This window comes from Antechinus flavipes, chromosome 4, assembly GCF_016432865.1.
Source record: "Antechinus flavipes isolate AdamAnt ecotype Samford, QLD, Australia chromosome 4, AdamAnt_v2, whole genome shotgun sequence".
Taxonomy (NCBI): Eukaryota; Metazoa; Chordata; class Mammalia; order Dasyuromorphia; family Dasyuridae; genus Antechinus; species Antechinus flavipes.
In genome coordinates this window covers 331046586-331070695 of record NC_067401.1, presented here as the reverse complement: position 1 = coordinate 331070695, position 24110 = coordinate 331046586, and the positions used below count along the sequence as shown (strand labels likewise).

The 24110-nt window shown below is 34.4% G+C and overlaps 1 protein-coding gene across 1 annotated transcript; it reads right to left on the bottom strand.

Moving 5' to 3' along the window:
- Positions 1-23: 23 nt before the first annotated feature.
- LTV1 (LTV1 ribosome biogenesis factor) lies at positions 24-13515 on the bottom strand. The gene is made up of 11 exons (XM_051997884.1): positions 13325-13515; positions 10534-10665; positions 9027-9185; positions 6642-6729; positions 5381-5522; positions 4626-4866; positions 4028-4155; positions 1319-1458; positions 966-1018; positions 571-771; positions 24-444 (listed from the first exon to the last, which is right to left on the bottom strand). Exons 1-11 carry the CDS (start codon positions 13325-13327, stop codon positions 334-336), a joined length of 1398 nt encoding a protein of 465 aa, XP_051853844.1. The 5' UTR covers positions 13328-13515; the 3' UTR covers positions 24-333.
- Between the last annotated feature and the right edge of the window lie 10595 nt (positions 13516-24110).

Sequence of the window (24110 nt, the reverse complement as noted above, 5' to 3'; positions counted from 1 at the left end):
ATCTCCAGAAATCACACTAGAAATGCCATTAGAGTTTCTTTAATCAAATGTTATTTGACAAGATATTTATAAATACTTCATACTCATAAAGTTATTTTGTTTTTGGGAAAGAAAAATCTACATATCAAAGCAATCTGATTTAATGTTTGCAAAAAGATGTTCATTTAAAAAAGTGCTGGCATGAAACAATCCAAACACTCTCTTTTCCCTGTACATATTCCTGTAATTGGCTGGAGAATCAGTTTTGTCTTTTCTCACAGTTCAGTCCAAAAAGGGATACTCAGCAAAGAGTCCACAAAAGCAGTACAAAGGGCCAGTCTCAATGTTCCATTATCAGAGCTTCAGACCAGCAACATTCTGCTTCAAGTTGAGCAGCTCTTTTTCCTGTCTTCTTTTCTCCAATTTAAAGGCTAATCTGTTTGCTTTCTTCTCCACTCTGCGTTCCTGCAGAAGGATATGATTACAATGACTGACATGATAACAAAAACTATACAAAGGCCGACAGTTTCCATTCCCTTCCCCTTCCCCTGCTTTTTTCTTCATAACTACATGGAAAAGTGTTTTACCCACCTTACGTTCTTCTTTTATAGCTTGTTTTCTCGCTTTTCTGTCTTCTTTGGTTTCATTTTTACAACGTGGTTGGACTGATACTCTAGGCAGATCACTGTCATTAATCATCTGCATTCGTTCAATTTGTTTTGCTGTAGGTCCTTTCTGTGGTAAGATGTTTAGAGGTATTCCTGTTTTAGAGGAGATCTGGATGTGTTTGGGCTGAGAAAAAAAAATTAAAAATCTAATTTGTTAATAACATTCTTTCTTCATTTGCTTACCTTTCTGTTGTAAACGTAGATCCCTTTGCTGACAGTATCATTATGTTCTTTAAATGGTGTCATGTTCTTTACCCAAAAAATGGACTTATTTTCAAGTCCCCCTTTAATGGCAATTTAAAATGGTATAAGGCATACCTTTGGTGGGCACTTGATAAGCTGAGGATGATTGTATAAATTCGAATATGTACCTGAAAAGAAAAACTAATAGTAAAAATACATGAATAGACACCTTCAATTAAAGGAGGCAGTTCTTACTACATTTATCAAAAGTCTAAGACAACATAGGTGATAAGAGATTTATTTTGTTCTGCTTAAGAAAACTCAAGCAGTAAGATGAAAAATGAAAAAACCTGATGTACCCATTTCTAAATATAGAAAGGTTTTAAAAAAAATTTCACATAATATGAAATCTTAACTATGCAAGTAATGAGATTATGATATGCTAAATATACCATAACATCACTGACATTAACAATAAAAATACTTACTACAAATAGATTCACAATCCCATTTCTCTTTGGGCTCTTCAAGAACTACAGTAACAATTTCTTCTTCATCATCCTCATCTTTTTCATTAATGAGTAAGTTATCATCTTCAAGGGGTTCAAGAGTATCCAATTTGACACAGCTTTTGGTTGATTTTAAGTCAGAATGAAGTAAAAAAAAGAAACATTGTATTATGTCTATGGAAATACAATTTCTAAAATACACAGTGATATCAACTATATAAATAACCATTCACAGTATCTGTGAGGATTCCTTGCCAATCACTTCCATTCAGGTTTTTCTATTTTTTACTCCCCATTAGCTATTTTGTATACCATTTGGGGAGAAGTATAGCACAGAAGGAGTAAAGTGAAAACAATGCTGGATCAAGAGTCAGATTTCAGTTAAATTTTTAGCTCTGACAATTATTAGTTCTTGGGAAAGTCAAACTTAAATCTGACTCTTCATCTGTAAAATGAGATATTTGTATTATGTATGTTACAGAGTTATTAAAAGTAAAGTGCTAAGTGAAGCAGCATACTTGAATATTTCCTATAATTGTGATTTTATCAGTGTGGGAACTCTTTCCATTCATACATATGTCTTAACAGGTCTTTGACAGTTGCTACTGCTGAAAAAGCTAACATTCCAAAGCTAATCTGGTGATGACTTTCCTTAAACATGCCTAGAGGGGTCCCTCAGATACAGTTCACTATTTTGGAGCATTTCCAGTTTGTTAAGACTTGTTAAGCTTATTAGGATAACTACTATTAGGATAACTACTAGCATTGTCTTCAGGAGACCTGAGTCACCTCCACAATAGCTACTAGTTATAAAGAGCTTTATGCTTTGCAAAGCACTTTACATGTTATTTTATTTGATCATTACAACAATTCTATGAGGTGAATGTTAGTACTCCTAATTTTAAGATGAGAAAACTGAGGCTTAGCAAAGTTAAATGATTTGCCCAATTACCCAGTTAATTAAGTGTCTGGGGCAGGATTTTATCTCAGGTATTTCTGACACTAACTTCAACACTCTATCTACTGCAGCACCTTTTCTGGGGAGGAAATAGTAAAGTATATTGTAAAGGCAAACAATCATTTTTGCTTTCTCACCTTTTACACTGGTTATTCTTTTTTGGTGGAAAAAAAATGAGTTTTTTTTTTTTAAAGTTTAGAAAAGCAATCTCTGAAGGCTTAGTTCTTAATCAGATCACAATTTTTTTTATTTAACAAGCATTTATCAAGTTCCTACTATGTGCCAATACTCTACTGGGTTGAGGCTGAAAGGATAAAGACAAAATAATCCCTCTATCTGAATATCTCTTAGCAAGAAATAACACATGCATAATGAAGCCAACACAAAATACATGCAAAATGACTTTCTAGGGGAAAGGGCATCAATAAATGGGACAATCAGAAAAGATATTGTGAAGGAAGTAGTGCTTGAGCTGAACTAAAAAGGAAAGGAGGAATTCTAGGAGAGAGCAGCAAGGGGGGGAACCCTCAATCCAGGTAGAAGAGCTTACCTGAGCCCAGAAGAAGGGCAATGGAAAGACAAGGATAACTAATAACAGACAGGCCAACTTGGCTGAAATAAAAAAGGGGCTGAGGAGAAGAAATGTGAAGTTGATGAAAAATAAAGATATAGACTTTGGTAACCTTTTAATGCCAGAAAAATTGGCATTTTTCCAAGAGGCAAAAAGGAGCCAATAATGCTTCCCAGAGAGTAAGTGATGTGTATACACCTTTGGGAAGATGGATTGAGGGAAGAAGATGAGGCAGGGAGACTAATCAGAAGATTATTATAATAATGTCAACAAAACTTGAGTTGGAAAGAATCACAGACTTTTTTAGTCCAACAGGTAACTAATAAAGGTATCTTTTCTATAATATCACTGACAAATGTTCATTTAGTCCATACATAAAACAGTTAAATAATGAAAAATTCTTGAAACAACACAATCCATTTAGGAATACATTTAATTGTTGAAAGGTCTTATGAAAAGCTGAAATCTGCTTCCTTCTAATTTCTTTGTCTTTTACGGAATACTTATTGTCTTTTAGTATTTTTCACAAGACTTTGCTCATCCTGGATGTGACCTCTTTGAGACTCTTTTTATCAGTACATAAAAAAACTATTGTTACCCACCACAGGATCAACAAAGTTATTAAGTGCTAACAGAAGAATTTTGTGCTTTTAGTTCATGGTCATTCCAAAACAGCTTGAGTGTCATTCAGCTTGACATTTATGCCTATCTTGTCAACTAAAACTGAAAGGTCAATCTTGGGAGGAAGCAAGTGGAAGATTTATAGTCTGGGAACCCTTTTTACCTCTAAGAACACATAGGTTTCAGAAAAAAAAAATAAAAGAGAAGTGAGTCTATACAAACAGAATTCAGAATAATTTCCTGACTAATTATCCTGAAATTTCAGTCAAAAAATTATGTGGGGTTGGAAAACAGTATGCCAGAAAAAGAAGATAGAAGGTACCAATCTCCAAATTCAATTAAATGGAACCAGTACTTTACTCAGGATGAAGGTTGATTATGCTGTGCCTAGAAACGAGTAACTCATTTAAACAAATTATTCACTATGGTTTCCCTAAAGTCAAAAATGCCACAAAGGCACAAACTTATTTAGGTTTTATTAACCAATTAACTTTCTGAGCAGGTGTCATAAAAGCAGAAAGAAAAATTTAAGACATACTTCTTTGCTTTCTCTTTGTAATAGTCATTCAGAACCTCTTGTAACCGGTTGCTATCTGCATGAATAAAACCTTCCAATTCTGCATTATCCAATGCTCCAATCTCATCATCATCAAACTGCTCAAAGAACTAAAGAGGGATAAAAAGAACAAAATGTACCATGAAATTTCTAATCATTATTATAGTGATTTTCTTTATTCTTTTGAATAACTTGAAAATACTTTCTCATTAAGTATTGCTATCATTGAATACTTGTGGGTCATTAATAATGTATTCAACACTAAAACACTGTGACATAGCAAATGGCATCTGTGCATTATTACTAATTCTTTCTGTCACAACACAGATGAAAAAGTATTCTCATTTACCAGGGCAATTAATACAGCTGTGTCCTTCAATTATGGAGGAAAGGGATATTAAATGATGAATCAAAAAAGAATTTAAAGAAATCCATAATTTGCAAATATTATTAGATTCTCCTATAATTTTCAAGTAGAAACTATTTCTAATTTTTGGTTCCTATGCCAGAATCCTGGGGGCAAGCACTTGTGCCATAGAGATTAGTAAATTATCAAAATTTTGCTACTTTACAATCTTACCTTCTCAAATCTTTCATCTAGTAAAGTCAGTTGTTCATTCCTCCTCATGATAGAGGAAGTCATAGAATAATCTGTGAAGCGACTCTTAGTTTCTTCTTCCAAAAACAAATCCTTTTGACTTTCTCCATAGATAGATAATTCTTCATCTGATAATACACCCTCAGAGTCATAATCATCTTCATCGCTGTCATTTTCCATATGTTTTCCATGATTGTCATCTTTGAAATCGTATCTCCTAAAACTATATAAAAACATACTATGAACCATATGTAACTGGAATCTTTATAAAGAAGAATATTTTTGGACAGGGTTTGAAGTATAGAAATGGAATTATGCCATCCAACAAGCTAGCACTGAATATTGGAAATCTAATTACTAGATACATCAACAGCATAATTCACCCTACTCTTCCCATGGGATCTCATTTCTTCTCAATAATATTTATTTTTCCAATTATATATAAAGACAGTTTTCAACATTAATTTTTGTAAAATTCTGAGTTCCAAATTTTTCTCCCTTTCCTCCCTCCTTTACCACTCTTTCCCCAAGACAGCAGGCAATCTGATACAGGTTATATATGGACAATCTTTTTAAAAATATTTCCACTGGGACCTCATTTCTTCAATTAAAAAGAAGGGTTAAACTATGATCCTTAACAATTCTAATACTCTATGATTCCAAACTCCCTCTTATTTTTAAAATTTCTAAGAGCAACAATGTACACGATCCTGTTTTTTAAAACCAGACACACATACTCCATATCCATCTGTCCATCTTCTCCTGTTGGCTCATTGGCCTGTAAAATGAAATCATCTTCAAGCAGATTATCTGGATTATCAAAGTCAAAATCATCATCCAGAGCTGCAACAATGTCAGGATCAAAATCCAATCGAGGACCTAAAAAAAAAGAGAGAAACAGATAGAAAAAACCTGGAAGGTAATTTCCTAGACAACTGATTAACTTTATACAATCTGGTTTTTCTAAAGGACCAAGTGTTTGTTTAGTAAAATAAGCAATCATTTCAAAGCTTTAAAATTTAAAATTCCAAAAGGTAAAATAAGTTTAAACTTCATTTTAATTAGAAGCAACATAATGTTCAAGTAAGAAAAGAACATAGGTAACCCATAGTTTCTAGCTCTATTTTTACTCCAAATTATGTGGCTTACTAATTTTTCCCTGACTAACTATGTTTTTCCCTGGAGAAAAACAAAATGCTTATATGTCACAATGGCATAAAGAAATCCTTGAATAACAAACATGACCCATTCTTTCAAGCAATATTCTGTTTAGCAAAATTCTAATGGGCTGGACACCTGTGAGTTCATTGCTACAAGGACTTACAAGTATGGAAATCCTATCCATAAATGTAAATTGTTAACCCTTCAGCAACTTAAAGTGCTAGAAAGTTGGCTAGAAAAATGGGAGGTATACTGTCTTGCCCTGCATCACCCAGTTAGCTTATGTGAGATGTAAGACTTAAGCACCAGATTCCAAGGTCCTGAACACTGTTGCTATACTGGTTGTCTAGCAAAACATAATTCCAAAGTGACAAAGAAATCCCAACTCAGGGATTTATTATAATTAGCTTGGATATGCATCACTCTATTATCCATTATATAATGCAAAGATCAGTCAACATTTGACAAGTATTTAGATGGAGTAGAGTTGATAAGGTTATTTCACAAGTCTTCATAAGACTTTCTGTAAGGTTTTCTTATTTCATACAATCATATGGGAATAGTAAGAATGCTGTTATTTTTCCCCCAATTAAAGAGTAATATAAGACTTATAAATTATAAGATGAACACTTATAAGAATACTTTGACAACAAATTTGTTGTATCAAGAATACATTGAAAAATCAGTATCTTAGGACTAAGACTGTACAAATCAAAGTACAGAATAACTACATAAAGTTTAACTTCAATTTTCAGGAAAATATATCTTTAGAACATTCTTAAGAGTTTATGTGGAACAGGGAAAATTCTCTTTAAAATTTTTCTTCTTATAACACACCTGATACAGGAGCTGCTTTATTTAATAGTCCTATATCTTCTTCAAACTCTGATGCAAATACAGATGAAGGCAACTTAATTCCAGGAGTCTTGAGGAGGGGGGGAAAAAAAAACATTATTTTAAACCTTATATATATCCACCTGAAGTCTACTTCCACATCTCTATTTGAATATTTCATTAATAACTCAAACTCTGTGCCCCAAACTAGCCTCAATATCTTTCTTCCCAAATCCAAGCCCCTTCCCACTTTTGTCTCTCTTAACAATGGAATAGATGACTACCCTCCCAATCAATCTTCTCTGATTCACCCCTTCCTTGCCACACTAAATCTAGTCACTAAAGTCCCATCTAGTCTTATTTCAATTTTTTCCACATATCTACTGTCTCTATATTTTTAAAGCCAATGACCATTTATCATCTCAATGGTTTTCAAAGAAGTTTTCTTGCTTCTAATTCGTCCTCTCTAACATTCTGCAATTTTATTTGATTATAATACTTTCTGGCTCAAAAAAATTATGAAACTCCCTGGTTTACTATCAATATTCTTTCATACGCTATCATCCCAACTAGACAAACATGAAATTGGCTTAATTGGTCTCTCAAATCCTTTCCAGTTTAAAAATTCTATGATTCCTTGAAGGAATGTAGGGTATATCTTAGATTCCTAGAGTTTCTCATCATACTTTAAATGGTATTAATGAATGACTTGGCTTCTGGTTGCATTTTTCTGAGAGGTCTCTAATAAGAATTTACATGCAATACTGCAGTAATCGAATTATTTATGTTTTCCAAGATGATCCCATAGATAGAATGAGTACATATTGGCAATATTCTATCATACCTCTCTGTTTACATTTCATACTTTTTTTAAATTCTATTTTTAAATTATTATTATTATTATAGCTTTCTATTTACCACATATATGCATAGGTAATTTTTCAGCATTGACAGTTGCAAATCCTTTTGTTCCAACTTTTCCCTTCCTTCCCCCCATCCCTTCTCCCAGATGGCAGGTTGACCAATACATGTTAAATGTTAAAGTATAAGTTAAATACAATATATGTATACATGTCCAAACAGTTATTTTGCTGTATAAAAAAAGTCAGACTTTGAAATAGTATACAATTAGCCTGTGAAGGAAATAAAAAATGCAGTGGACAAAAATAAAGGGATTGGGAATTCTATGTAGTGGTTCATAGTTATCTCCCAGAGTTCTTTCCCTGGGTGTAGCTGGTCCAGTTCATTACTGCTCTATTGGAACTGATTTGGTTCAATCTCATTGTTGAAGAGGGCCATGTCCATCAGAATTGATCATTATATAGTATTGTTGGTGAAGTATATAATCATCCCCTGGTCCTGCTCATTTCACTCAGCATCAGTTCATGTACATTTCATACTTCTAATGTATATGTTCTCTATTTGAAAACTTAAACCAATAATGTCAAGAGATGGCCATACAACTTCACAACTAATGTCTCAGGAAAAAACCACAAATCCACCCCAAACACTGTACTATAATAAAGTATTTATCAGGTCACAGACAATACTTATTTGTTTCCAATTATTTCAATGGTGCCCTTTCAGTTAATGTTTACATTAGAAAATTTTTTCCCTAAGCATAAGGTTGAAGTTCAACATTAGGAGACTGTCATAAAATATACAACAAAATTTATTTTTACAGTTCTTTTAATGCCTGAGTATGCATTTTAAAACCCCTGCAACGCTTCAGAAAATTTAAGTACATTTGTATCAGATCCTTCCTTTGATTTATGCAATATGTTAGGTTAGAAATTATAGGATCCAACAAAATGTGAAAATGCATTATAAATTGATACATAAATACAAATGGTTATTATCTATTAATAACCAATATCTATTTTTTGATATATGATCAATTAACAATAATTATATTAAGTAACTAAATTAATATCAAGTGTGACATTCTAAATCTTTTACAGGTATGCTATATATATAAATTAACATCTTTTAGTCTCCATGCTTGTACTTTATAGACACAGACCATCAAGTCCTTTTCATGGTCGCATAAATGCTTTTGTTAGGCTTGCTGTGGGACACAATTGCTGTATCCAACTTTATGCCTAAACCTTGCCTTTCCCACAATATTTTCTCTCCAATAGCGAATTTCTTCTCCATTTTGCAAACCACATATTAAACTGATGCTTGCACTAAGAGGTCAAGTCTTTATTTTCTCCCAAAGCTTTGAAACATAAATACAATATTTATTAATGAATGTTATAAAAAACAAAATATACCAATTTTCCATAAGACAAAATAAAAAACACTCAATCCCCAAACAACAGAACTTTTTTTTTTAATCAATTGATATTTCCTTGAAGCAAGAAGAATCAGGAAGTATATTCTTACTGCAATCAATGATGTTTGTTCTTGTACATCACTCTGAAGGCATGAGGGAATCAGCTCAGAGGGCCCAGATGGTTCCTTCAGGTGCTGCAGGTAGTCATAATCATCATCAAAGAAGACTCCATATTTTCTTTGTTCAGCTCGCCTCTCCTCATCTTCTCTCTGCGACACAAAGAAGAATTGGCCAAACATAATGGAATCTTGTAAAGATCCTTTGAAAAGACAGGGCACAGGAAACTGATCATAATGTTAGTCTGTATAACCTGAGCTAATCCTGTTTACACAAAAAAAGCTCACAGGATCCATCCCAAACTTGGGGGGAATAGCAGCAATCATTACATAGCAGAACCCAAGGAACCAGAAGATGATGCTCTTATAAGTCACGAAACTTAACCTACTGGGTGAGAATAGCTTGCCCAAACATGAAACATTAAAAATATCAAGAGGAGTTTCAAGAACCCAAAGTCACAAAACTGACTTATTAAGAATAACAGGATACAGTAGAGGGAATATTTTTTTTTAAAGGCTTGAACTTGTATGAAGATTCTAACGTTAATTAGTTATGGGACATTTGGGCAAGTTATTTGGCCCCTCTAAACTTCAATCTCCTTATCTGCATAAAATGGATACTTGGATTATCTACCTCATGCAACTATGAATAAAGAAATTTGTGAACTCTTTAGTACATTTTATATCAACATGAGTTATATAATCAAGGATAATTTTGGTCATTTTTCTTCCAAGTCTTGATTTTCAAACAAACTGATCAAACAACTATGTCAGAGAGGAAAGGTTATTTAAAACTAAACATATTTTTTAAAAGTTTTTCAACTTGTATATAACTTGCACTGAGGAAGAAAATTTTATCAAGTAAAGGTGGTAGAAAAGTTTGTAGTATTGGAAAGCATTTCTCTGCAAATAGATATACAAAAACCAAATCTTTCCATCTCAACAAAATCCCAGGATATATTATTTATATGTATGTATGGCAGCAAAGGCTCATGTCCAAAAAACATCCCCTTCCACATATCTTCTGTGACCCTCTATTCATTGAAACTATATATTTTTTATACACACACACAAAAGTTTTCGTGAGATTGGTGACTGCAGTTAAAAAATGTAATCTGTGGCCATAAAACCTAAAAGACCTATTGGACATAAGAATTGCATTAATAGAAGCAATTAGGTGTCAAAATAGATTGTAGGACTTGGGAGTCAGGAAGACTTGTGTTCAAACTCTACGTATGACATTTACTAGCTTGTTTGTGCTGGGGGAAATCACTCAATCCGGTTTAGCCTCAGTTTCTTCATCAGTAAAATAGGGATAATAATATCTGTAGTATGTACAAGATTGTAATCAAGACCAAATGAATGAATATATATATGTAAAGTACTTTGTAAATCTCATAGTGCTACATAAATATTAGTCATTATTATCTGATATGCCAGAAAAACACACAATTTTAACAACAAACCTCTTTAATATCACAGAAAAATGAAGTGTACTTACTTTGTGTGCAGGCAGTAGAACTCTCTGAGGTGCAGTGTCATCTGCTGCTAAAGGATCCCTCTGGCTTCGGTGTACTAGGTGGAAAGATACAGCTTTCTTTTTGTCTATAAATGGCTTCTTCTTCTTATGAGGCTTCAGAAAGGAAGCATTGGAACAGGTGAATAGTAACACAACCAACTGATTCCTCCTTTGACTATTTCTCTCAAACTCATCCCAGTCCTAACACCTAATCTTTATCCTGCCAACACCTCAAATTCAATAAGTTCTAAACTGAACAAATTTTATTTCTTTCAAAACTTAAATTTTCTTTAACATTTTCCATTTCTGTTGACATCAAGACAATAAATTCTTCAAGTCAAAACTTCAATTATCTGACTCCTATCCCTCATATATCCCTCCCCCCCTCTTTTTTCTGCTTCTGAAATACAGTGTGTTCCCCCAAATTTTAGTTCAAGCCAAATATGTTGGAAGTAGATTCAAAGCAAAGGCAATAGGATGAAGAAAGATTACATAAAAGACAATAAGTAACAGATTATTATAATAATAATAGATAACAAACAAAAATTAAAAATTTGCAAAATTCTTTACATGCAAACTAGGAGTCATATTAGATAAGAGTTCTGGAGGATCCAGAAGGACCAGTTTGAATTTTCCAGAGACACTGAGTAGTTGTGTGACTCTGGACAAGTCATTCAACCAGCCATGCAGATAATAACAGTCTCTACATGATAAGGCTTCTGTGAGGATCAAATGATATAATAAATGTATAGACTTTTGTAAACCTTAAAATTCTATGTTAGCTACTATTACTGAAGCCTAATCCAACAGGAAGGCATTCAGCCAATCCTGCCTCTATTATCTCTTTTTAAACATTCTTCACATCTCTGTCCAAGTAATCTTCCCAACACACTCCTTGGGTTGATTATATTCCCTTTCTACTTAAGAAACGTCAACAGGTTCCCAATGCCTCTAATCAATTGAATTCTAACTAATTTTTTTCAGCCTTTTTCTTGAACCAATTCCCTTCACATTCTATTAAATATAAATCTAGGCTCCAGATAAACTTAAAATTATTCTCCATCCCTTATTCTCACCTCCCATCTCCAAACATTTCTTCACAGAATCTCTCATCTTTGGAAGGGATTCTCCTCCCCGCCCCCCATCTCATCTATTTCCTGTTAAGGCCTTAACTCAGGTACTGCCTCTTCAGAGAATTTCAAGAGTGTACATAACCCAGTCATGTAATCCAGGATCCAGCAAACTACATAATTTAAAAATAGGTGATGAGGCCAGTTTGCCAAGCCCTTATCTAGCCAGTCCAAATTATACCCAAACAGAAAGTTCCTATACAACATTTATGACCAATTCATGAAGCTTCCCAGACTTTCCTATCATGTTCCTATGGTTATTATACTCTTCAACTCAAATTTCTCATAGCACTTTATTTAAATCTCTTCCACTTTCTTACCATCATTATTTTTACATGCCATTTTTGCTCATCAGATTACAATTATGAGAGCAAAAGTCTGTTATATATAGTAACCCCAAGTATTTAAGCAAAGTGCACATACATCATTGGCACCTAAATGTTTAACTGAATTATTTACAAGTAGTGTGATAAGAGTTGGGGGGTGGGGAATACTGGATGTGGGAACTGGGAACCGGGATTTGAAATTTTCCATTAGCACTTATTGAATGAAAAGAACTAGGAGGCACAATGTAAAGATGCCAGCCTGGTGTTAGGAAAAACTGAGTTTAAATCTAGCCTCAGATATGCAATAATTCTGACTTTGGGCAAGTCACTTAAACCTGCTTCAGTTTCCTCAATTGTAAAATGAAGATAACAACCCCTATATGCAAGGTTGCTGTGAGGATCAAATGACAGAATATTTGCAAAGCACTCAGCAGGCTGCCTTGCACAAAGTAGATACTTTCTTTCTCTCCCCTCTCCCCTTACTAAGTGTGTCAGACATTGTGCTATGTATTGGGGATTCGAAGAAAGGCAAAAAACTAAAGCACAGTCCTTGCTCTCGAGAAGCTGACAGTCTAATGGGGGAGACAACACACAAACAGCAACGTACAGTTATGCACAAGGAAAATATGTGGGAAGTAGTCTCAGAGCGAAGGCAATAGGATGAAGAAGATTACATAAAAGATACTGTGATTACAGGTGACTTGGGCTTTGAAAGGATGCAGGGATCTCCAGAGATAACGATAAAGGAGAGCGTGCCAGGCTTTTGCAAAAATATAGGAACATAAGGTGCTATGGGGGCGGGGTGGATTATGCAGCAAGAGGCACGTAGATTTAAATAAAAAAAAAAAAAAGTTGGCAGCAAATTTTATTAGGCTTTTAAAAGTGCTTGGTAGTTTGCATTTTGTCCTAAAGATGAGAGCCCCCAAAGCCTTTTGAGCAGGAGAATAATACATTGATATTTCTAATAAATAGCAATCTGGCTCCTAGGTTACTGCGTGTAAATTATGTAGAATAATAAATTCTGCTGTACTCCAGAAGGAAAAGGAGTTTTTAAAGAGGGAAGGAGGAGGTTCCGGTGATTTCCACATTAGAGCGGGTCAGGCGGTCGTTTGCAGAGAAGTCAGAGCCACCAGCAGCACCGGCAAGCACCAGCTAGGAGCCTCTTTCAACCCCGGGGACTTCCCCACGGAAGTCAGAACGAAAGTTGGTACCAACGCCTACTGTGGTCCAGCAGCGGGGCAGTCCTTTTCGTTCCCCTCCACCCACCGGGCGGCCCTCGTCCGTTCTGTGGAGAGAAGAGAGGGCGACCTTGCTTACCATGCTGCAGCAGGCAGAGGTTTACGCCGTAGGACTCGGTCCCCGCAGCTACAAGTTCCCAAGTATCTTTTGCTCTAGTTGGGGTAACCCACGCCGGGTCCTTCTAGCGCTCTCTCTAACACGCCGGCACCCGCGTCACGCTGCGGCCACGGGGCCCTACAGGTCACTTCCGGAAAGAGAACTCCGGAACCTCTCCTTTCTGTTCTGTGCGCGCGCTCCCATACGTCACCACGCAGGTCAGAGAGATAAGCCAATCCCTGATGAGAAAGCGAGGCGCGAGGCCCTCCTCTCTCCTCGAGACCTTTTGAGAAACGCCTCTCGCCCCACCTCCGAGAAGCTTCTCCCTGTGCTAGGGAAAGGGCCAACGCGGACTATTTAAGTGTTTCTGTTCCTTCTGTTAGTGAATGCTGTTGTGGAGTAGGGTGGAGTGGAGTGGAAGGGTGCAAGCGCCATCTTACCCGCTCTTCTCAGAAGGACGGGTGACAAATGGCCCAGGTGCTTTTGGGAGGGGTGAGAGGCTAAATGTAGTTTGTATCCTGGGTCGGAGCGTTCTGGGACGGCGGAGGCGTCGTTGTCTAGGAGACTGTAGTGCTTCTTAGCTGGGAAGGAGCGTGGTTTTCGAAAGGCAAGCTCGTTTTCTCTCCAGCTCCCTCTACAGACGTTAGCGGAGAATGACTTTAGCCTTAATCTTCATCCCTCACCAGCTCTCCGGGAGGATTTAATGTGGCTTTCCCCACCTCCAGTCTCCAAGAAGGCACAAACCGTAATAGGAGAAACTCTCAGTATACCCAGATGTGGTCATCCCGTCTTTCTAGTGCGATCCTGACTCATCTGTATGCACAGCTGTAGTCGTATATTCCTGTTGTGTCGAGATGATGCTTTGTAACTTCCACCGACTGCAACCGGTCCCGTGTTCTGCGGCCGAACAGAGCAAATCCAATTCCTCTTGCATATGACAGTCCTTCATATATTTCACAACAATTTTCATGGACCTCTAAATCTTTCCCAGTTTCTCTATGCTGACTTTCATATGTTATGGACTCCATTTAAATGGGACTAGGTCAGTGGTGTAAAACTCAGAAACATAACATGAGGGTCCCTGCATATTGACTTAGAAAACCAAATATTAAAGAACAAAATAACAAATTAATAAACTAAACAATAAAATTAATAATAAAATTTGAATAATACAACACAAGAAAATATTTTCCATTTAGATTTTAGTCAGGTAGTTTTGGGGGAGGAGCTATGACACCTCTGAACTAGATGACCTTCTAGACCCTTTCCAGCTCAAAGTCTGATCCTATTATTGCAAATTTGATTGATTTTAATCCAAGAATATACAGGCAAATGTTAAACACTTGTCTTTCTGAGGAGAAAAGTAGTATACCAGGTACACTTTTATTTACATTATTATTTCCTTCATCACTTTTTTGAATTTAGACAAACAAAACAGTAAAATAGGTATTTAACTGTAACATTACCTAGATTCCCAAAGGGTAAATGCTCATGCTGAACATTTAACAATTGGTTTGCAGGTTCTAATTGCTTTCAGCAAACCTGGAATGTTTATCCTATTTTCCCCTTTCTGCAGCAGTTTATTTAGGGGAAATACCATATAGCCTCAAAACTGTAAGTTTCAAGTTGTGTTTGAACTTAATTTCCTTACAAAATGCATAAATTCTTCCCTGTGGTGATATTTGAGCTGGTAGTGCTCATAGTTCTTTGGCATACTTAGCTGAAAATAGAAAACATGATCTTACCTCTTTCAAAGGTTTGTACAGCTCATTCTTTAGATATTTTAAAACATGTTCATGCAAATAAATACTAAGTTCAGCTAACTTTCATTATTTGTGGATTCCATTTTTGTAAATTTGCTTACTTGTAAAATTTATTTGTAATCCCCAAATCAATTGCTGTGATTTTGTAGTCATTCCTAGATATGTACAGAGTGGCAAGAAAATTGAGTCATCCTTCCTGCGTGTACCAAGCTGAGGTCAAAACAAACCGATGTTTCTCTGTCCACTTGTTTCATCTCTGTATTATATGGTAAATAAGCATTCTTTTCACATCTATTTAGTGACACTTCCCCCCCCCCCCCTCAAATTCTTGTGCTTTTTGATGATGATTTCACTATTTAAAATGGCCCGCAAGCTCAGTGCTGAAGTGTTGTCTAAGTGCAAGAAGTTTCTGATGTGCTTTATGGAGAAAATACATGTGTTAGATAAACTTCATTCAGTAAAGTATAGTGCTGTTGGCCATGAGTTCAGTGCTAATGAACCAACTACATTGTACATCACAGTTGTATTTTTAAGAGACTTTACTTGCATTACTGTATTGAACAGTATGTTCAAAGTACTATATGTAAATGTCAAAAGAAGAAATTTGCAGGTCTATAAGGGAAGTTGCTCCAGAATGTGTTAACACCCATAGTGCATGATGAAGCTTTGGAAAAGCAGCTAAATTTATGGATTCATGAGATGACCAATAAAAAAGCATAGTTGATAACACTGTTGTGAGGAAGAAAGCCAAAGAAATTGACAGTCATATTACTCAGGGTCAGCAAAATGTTAAACCCTTCTCTGCTAGTGTTGGCTGGTTCACATGTTTCAAAAGGTGCTACTGTGTGAAAACTATTCAACTTATAGGTTCTGAAGTTCAGGAGGCTATGGAAGAATTTTTAAAAATGTGCCAAGTGTTATACAGGAAAAGGGTTATGTGGAAGAGTAAGCTTTCAATGATGATGAAACTGGCTTGTTTTACAAGATATTGGGGAATGAACCTATATAACACAATTGGTCTTTAAAGTCCCTGGCTTTAAATTATTCAAAGATTTAGAAACTTGCTATTGTGTGCCAATCTCAAGTTCTGCTTTAAGATCAAATCCCTCATGGTATTTGGGCACAAATTTCAGGAGTACTTATAGGAAAAAACTGAACCATAAGCCAGTCCATTGGAAGTAGAATAAAAAGTGTGGATGACACAGAAAAGAGGCATAGGTTATGCCTCCAAAAGCTATATCTCCCATCCAACCCCTCAATCATAGCATAATAAAAGCTTTAAGATACATTGCATGACAGAACTTTACAGCAAGGCTTGTGAGACTCTTGACAAAAACTAGTCACCATGATGACTGGAAGTCAGTCACTGTAAGTAACATTATTGATTATATAGGCAAATCTTGGTCAGCATCAAACCACTATCAATAAGTAGAAAAGATATTTGCACAGACTGTATGAAAATGTCTGTAGGCCTTGAAAGTGTTACAGAAAACAAAGAACAGTATCAAAAGCATAATATGTGTTATGTGGCAAATAAATAGTGAAGGCTTTGACAACATGAGAGAAAACATGGAGGAAATTTTGGCAGAAAAGAGAATAAAACTGACCAGTGAAGACCTGATGAAACAGCAAAACAAAGTGTCAGAGTCAGCAATGATGAAGAAGGTGATGAAATCAGCCTAGGCCTCTGAAAACTGTGGATCTCAAAGAGGCCAAACTATCATAATGGAATTCTACATTAGACAAAATTCTCAGTGATATATGATCCTATGCTTGATTGCACCTGAAATTTAAGCACCTGCCCTCCACTGTGTTTGCTCCTTACATTGAGATGCTTAAAGATTTGAGAAAAAAAGCCAAGCAGACAAAGCTAACATAATTTTGAAGGCAGTTCAGAAAGAAAAATTGCTGAAGCCATCAACAAGTTGCAAGAGCCAAATTCGTGAGGCAGAACTGCCACATGTTGACATGCTTCCCTTGTCAATTACTTCCTCTTTTGCAGAATAAGTTCCACCATCTTCTCCTTTTGATTTTCCTGGGGCAAGCCACAGTAGGGACATTTAATTGTACAGAGCACAGACCCATTACTTAGATATATGTTTTTATAAAATTTTAAATGCTTATACTTTTTTAAAAGAGACTTCATTTGCATTACTATATTAAGCAGTATGTTCACAGTACTATTTGTAAATTTTACCGAATACTGTATATAGATACTATGTCTGTAAATGATAGAATTAAAAATAATAGTGCAATCACAGTAAAGCACAATACACAAAATTGTGATAATTGACACTTGTTTTATTATAAAATACTGCACATAATTATTTGTAAGAAATATATGTTAAATGTCTTTAAACAGAAACACTCATAAAACAAGGTTAGATATTGATTGATTGATAAAAATAATGTGACCATAGACTTACAGACTAATAACCCTATCTTACCCCTAAGAGCAATAATTTAATATTTGCTAATTCAGTGTTTGTGGCAATTTTGTAGAATATAAAACTATCATGAATGATGATAATTGATTATGATCACATATCCAGAGAGTTCTATCCTTTTCTATGGAGGTTTCAACATAATTTCATGACTTTAAGGGAGTAGGGAAAGAATGGAAAATGAATTCTTTGGAAAGACAGTAAGATACTTCTTCTTTTATTGGTTAAAATTTCTCAAATAAATCTTTCCCAGAATTTTTATCTTCTTTCTGTTTAAATATAATAAAACTTTAAACATTATACAATGTTTAGAAAATTTTTAAAAAATCATTCTTTGTTATTATGGAAATCAGAAGTAATTTGGATTAAATTTTTGCAAGAATAAACATGTCAAAGTGATGTCTTCAAGTTTTTAAAATGTAACAGTGCTGTTGATAACATCATCTTCTTTTACTATTTGTATTACATGTAGTGATCAATCAGTTAAATAGTCAAAGAAACATTTTCAAATGAACCTACTATTTTCCAGGCACTTGAGGATACAAAGACTAAATGAGCAAATTCCAGCTTTTGAGGAGCTTTTGTTAAAATGGGTGAGACATCCAGTACACATACATATATACAAAACAAATACAAAGTTAATTTTTTGGGTAGGAGACACTAGTCTTAGGAAGGATCTAATGTAGGAGGCAGTTTTTGAGCTGAGCAAGAGTGCCAAGGATTATAAGAGATAGAAGTGAGTCAAAAGTACATTATAGGCATGTGGGATGTTCTATGCAAAAGCATAGACCCAGGAAATGGTACCCAGTGTTTTCTGAGAGATACGCTCTCCTTAAAATCTGAAAGTTAGATAGTAATTTCCTAGGAAAAAAGGGTTTTAATAAATTTTGGAGTAAGTCTATAGGTTGAAAATTTATGAATATTATTTTATATGGTGAATTCCTTAAGAAATCATTACTTTTATTATATTTACATAGCATTTGGCTAGTATGAGTACATTGGCACAGTATTGAAAAGGTGCTCATTTTATATATCATTACAACAGTACTTACCTGCCATTAGCAAGTCATATTTTAAGTTATTTTAGATTAGTTATGGAATTATGGTTTTGTCTTTAGTTGCCAACATTCTCTTGTACAATTTCTTTTGTGACTGGTGTTTTTTTCCTATGGAAAATTGATTGGCTTATAGGAATATTAAATCACAATCTTAGCTTCATTTTCATTATATGCCTCCTTCCCTCTTCAATCTCCAACACGCATACTCAGTAAACCTGATGGCTCCCAGTTGCCTATAGAATCAACCATAAAGTCTTTTGTTTGGAATTTAAAATTCTTCATAACCTGCCCTCTTCCTACCTTTAAGTCATCTTGGTTTTCTCCCCTTTAGACACTCTGCAAACCAAGAATACTGGCCTACTTGCAGAGATCATCTAATAGGAAATTCTATGCTCTAATTCTGTGCTTTCATATAGGCTGTTTACTGTATCTGAAATGTTCTGGCCCCTCACTTCTGGCTTTTGATTTTTCTGACTTTTTTTTCCCTTAAGACAATTTAAATCCCACCTTCGGCAACGTTTTTTTTTCATCCCCACCCACCTCATAAAATGATAATGTCTTCCCATCTGAGATCATTTTCATTCAATTCTGTATGTATCTTATATAAATGTATTTACATTACAGTGGAAGCTTTTTGAAGGCAGGGGCTATTTTTGACATTCCTTATATCCTTAGTACTTAGAACAATGCCTGAGTTGGTATCATGCTTTATTTAAAAGAGAAATAGTTAAGTACAGACAGTAAAGTAATGAATAACCTTGAACTTCAACACTTGCCTTTTGTGCACATGTGGGTAGTCAGATAGGAAATCTGTTTATTCTAACTTCTCTCAGCCTTATATGCCCTAATGTCCTTATATAACTATAGCCAACACTGCCCAAGCAGGACCACATAAACAACTTGCTATTGTATATAGATGAGTCTTTGCCACTTGGTATCACTCTGCTTTAATTACAACACAGGTTGTCATTGTCTCCTGACTTCTCAGGAAGGCAGAGGGCCCTTAAGGGAGACAGGGAGCCAAACCAGACATTGTCAGCAAGTTGCTTCTGGACTGAAGGGTCTTATATCTCACCCAGAGTTCCCCCACTATCTGTGGCTCTCTATACTTGCCTACTTTTAGTAATCAGTCACCAAAGTTCTTTACATCCTGATCTAAGGAACTGCATGTCATTTAACCTTTGTCTAGCCAATCTAACCCTTCTGATTTCTGATAAAGACATTCTCTTAATCTATTGTTTGGGCTGTTTCCCTGTCTTGATAGGACACAACTTTCATTTTGTGAATGAACTTCAAAAATGCATTACTTAAAATATTTTTTTTGCCATGATTATATCTGTTGTAATTATAAAACGCCTCTTCTTCTGTCATCATGTAAAAGACATCTCTACTCCCTCCCCACTCCTCCCCCCCCCCGCCTTTTTCTTTTTTTGGTTAGGGGGCAGAGGGAGAACATAGGTATTGCTTTAATTTCTCTTTAAGGACTAGTTTCTCTAATCTGTAGTTTTAAAAATATATGTAGTTTCAACCAATCAATAAGCATTTATCAAGCACCTACTATGTGCCAAGCACATTGCGGTTGCCCTTATTCTGCTAATGAAAGCAGTACTAAAAGATAGCTTGCTTCCTTTTCCCTCTCAAATTCCTTTGCTATGTATGGTAGGACCTCTTAGTAGATTGGGGTTGTAGATAGGGAAAAGACTGATTAAAATATAGTAGTATTTTAAGCTTGGATAAAGCTTACATATAAAACTTTTCTGGAAAAACATTTAGTATTTTATATGTAAAATAAGAGTTTTGAAAATGATTTAAATAAAACTAAACTGGTCAACACTAAAATGACAAATACATACATAGGAATTGTTTGGAAGTCAACAGATTTGCTAAACAATTAGGATTAATATCTCAAAAAAGAATATAAATATACTTTTATTCATTCAAAGAGACAGTAAACTCTATAAGGACAAGGACTACATCTTATGCTCTTCTTTTAGTCTTCCATTCGAGTACCTTGCAAGAGTCTTATACCTAGCAGGTACTCAGTATTTATTTGTTGACTTAAAGTTAATGCCATTCAATAAGTATTTATTGGATATTTGTATTTAAAACAGTAAGTATCAAATATCGTGTTAGATATAGCTTAGACAGAAACAATTAAGATTTGGTTTCTTCCCTGTAGGACATTATGATTTAGTAGTGGGATAGGATACCTGTATACAAAAAACATATAATAACAAAAGTAGCATATCACACTCATTATTTACAATTCACAATAAAAATGTTCTTCCACACAGGCCAAAGATCAATCCCACTTTATCAAGACAGTAAAGTGATTTGCTCTAGTCATCAAGTGGCAGAACTAGGATTCAGAACCAGTTCTTTTGATTCCAAGTTCAGTTGTCTTTTCATTATACCATGCTATTAGTCAGCATTTTCATTAAGTACCAAAAGAGTTACAAAGTGCTATAAGAGTTCAGAGGATGAAGAATAAGACCAGTTTGATTGGTGTGGAGGATGTATTGAGGTTACTAATAAAGGGAGATAAAATCAAAGGATAAATTGGGTATCATTTTGAATGCTGGGCTAAGAAATGGTGGCATTACTTAATAGCAAATGGGGACTCAGTAAAGATTTTTGATTGGGGAACTGATATGATCAAAACTGTTTTAGTAAAACTAATTCCTCAATGTAATAGTGTGCAAGATCGAGTAGAGAGATGGAAACCTGATAAGTTTGGAGTCCATTAAATACTAGAAGTTTGTATCATTTGAAATATTCTTGTATGAATTATAGGATTATAGAGTTAAAGCTGGAATGGACCTTTGAAGCCGTTGAGTTTGCTCTCCTCTCTAATTTTATAGATGAAGGAACTGAAGCAGAAAAGTTGAAAAATTTGGCCATAACGCACATAGATACCTAAGGCAAAATTTGAAGCCTTCATTTCTTTCAGCTCAGTGCCTTACTTACCATAGTACTTTTGATAAGTCTTGAGTCCTTACTCTGTCCAAAGCAGTTTTATCCTATATCTCTAAAAAAAAAAGGGGAGGAGGTACTGATGTAGAAGGTAAAGAAATAAATCTTCACACTTTTACTGTTAGTTCTACTACAATCTCTTTGAAAACAGGGATTATCTTGTTTTTGTTTTTTTCTCTTTGTATCAGAACTTATCACAGTGTTTTGCAAAGAGTAAATACTTTACTAGAGTAAATACTTTCTAATTAATTCTTTCATTATCAATGATAACTCTTTGGAGATAATTATGTTTGAAGATATTAAATGCTAGCTGTTATTTGAAACTTGAAACAGAATTGATTCATGCAGAAAAATCTTGAAATCATTTGCTCTATTTGTATAGTGAATTTGTTACAGGAGCATCCTTTTAACGTATTTGAAGTTGCATTCAGCAAAATTCTATTGTATTGTGTTTAGACATTTACCACTAAGGCAAAAGAAAAATTGTCTAAAACCAGAAGCTTATTTCATACAGTCACCTGCAACTACTGTCACTCAAGAAAGTGTTAAAACTTGATATCCAAAACAAATCTTTAAATCAAAAAATGATAAATGCAAAAGCAATGAGCTTGTATTTTAGAGTCAATTTACTAAACCAAATAGATATTTTAAATAACCTTTTAAAAAGGTTTTTTTTTTTTTTTTTTTTGGCAAGAAAAAAGTCAATGCAGAATTAAGAATTAAAAGCTGATGGGCCAAAGTTACTTTTTATATAGGTATGGTTTTCTGTTGCCACTGATCAACAACTGTTGAAAAACATTGCCCTTTGAAGGGAACTATTCCAAAAACAAATCTTGTACTGGACAAAACAAACCCAGAATCATCCTCTCACACATTCTAGTGATTTACAACAAAATACCAAAGTAAAATTTTAAAGTTATTAAAGATGAGATTGTATTACATTACTTTTGCTTCATTATTTTACAAATTCTGGAGAGCAGGAGCTACTTTTATAGATATTTGCATGATGGCTAGTGTAACTAAGAATTTGAAATCAATATTTAAACACCAAATTAAATTTTAAAATAGTTTAAAATATGCTTGATTAACATTAATAACAATTCATTGGCCAGTAATTTTTAAGGATAAAATCATCACAAAAGATATATGCTCAGACTTTTCAGAAAGTTGAGTAACATTCCTGTATTATCTTGAAATATCAGTATAAGCCTTCTGAGTTCTTACCTCAGGTAACTTAAACACTATGGAAACTCAGTGGGGATTTTCCCGACTGTTTTATTGAGGTAACATTTCTCATTTGTACATATATGTGTATTTTAATATATATATAATATGTAATTAAGAAAGCTACATAATGTTCTAAGGCACTTGGAATTGTGCACAGCAAAATAATCCTAAAATATTATACAACTAGATAAAACATTTTTGCTTTTTAAATAATAAACACAAACACAGGTACTGTATAAAAAAGATAATGCATATTCTTTTTTCAGATTACAACAGTGTAATACATATACATGTATATATGTGTGTATATATCACACACATATTATAATACAGTACATATCAAGAACCAAGAAGAAACTGTCATTTCCACTAGTTATTTACATTCACAGGTATCACTCCTGTGTAATATACAGCATCATATCACTCACTGGAAATTTATCATCAATCCATTGGATATTGATCACAGCTCGCCAATCTTGTCACTATACCCAAAATTTACAATAACAAAAAGTATATTTTTTTGTTTTAACATTTCTGTTACATTGGATATACTCTGAAAAAGCAAATAAATGACTGACAAGTTCCAGGGTTTACCAAGTACTAAATCTGGTGAAATTCATGCATAGTAATTTGGAGATGAGGAATCCTAAATTATGGAATAAAATACTGAAAAATGAAAATTATAACAAAAATTGCTGCCTTGATTTTAGTTGTCATATATATTACCTTGGGTGAAAGAATTTTTTAAATGCTAACTTAACCTATCATGGGCCACTTTTAATTGTGAAGCTTCTCAAAGCAATGTAATAATTATATAATCTTACCTTTAACCATACTGATATAACTTTACTGCAACCAATACTGTTAAACATAACAACCTTGTAGTATAGGAGGAAAAAATGGCAAGTGGAACAACCATTGGCTTTAAACATACCATAAAAATGACCTGAGGATGGAGTGGTATTTTGTCTTACATACTCCTTTTATTTTCTTCTAAAAAAAAATACCACTTTCTATTTGGAAAGATAAGAATTCATAAGCACCATCTAAAAGTTCACAACAGTCACTCTTTAATCAAAATAGCTCTCTGTCTAAACATCTAACGTTTTCATTTTGATTAAAAAAAATAAGGATGACTACATTACTAATTCATCTCTGTCTTTGATGAAACAAGTTTCTTGACAGAATTAAAACACTGTTAACATTAAGTCACTACTACAAAAAGCAGTAGCAAACAGAATGGACTTATTTCAGTATTATTTTTTAAATAAATTTTAATGTCTTACCTATGTAAAACTTGGCA

What these genes read in the sequence shown, in the direction of transcription:
- LTV1 (XM_051997884.1), bottom strand. An exon ending in AACAAACATCATTGATTGCA is followed by an intron (nt 6,730 to 9,026) that starts GTAAGAATATAC and finishes CCCCTCCTCAAG; the next exon opens with ACTCCTGGAATTAAGTTGCC. An exon ending in TTATCAAGTGCCCACCAAAG is followed by an intron (nt 772 to 965) that starts GTATGCCTTATA and finishes TTTTTTTCTCAG; the next exon opens with CCCAAACACATCCAGATCTC.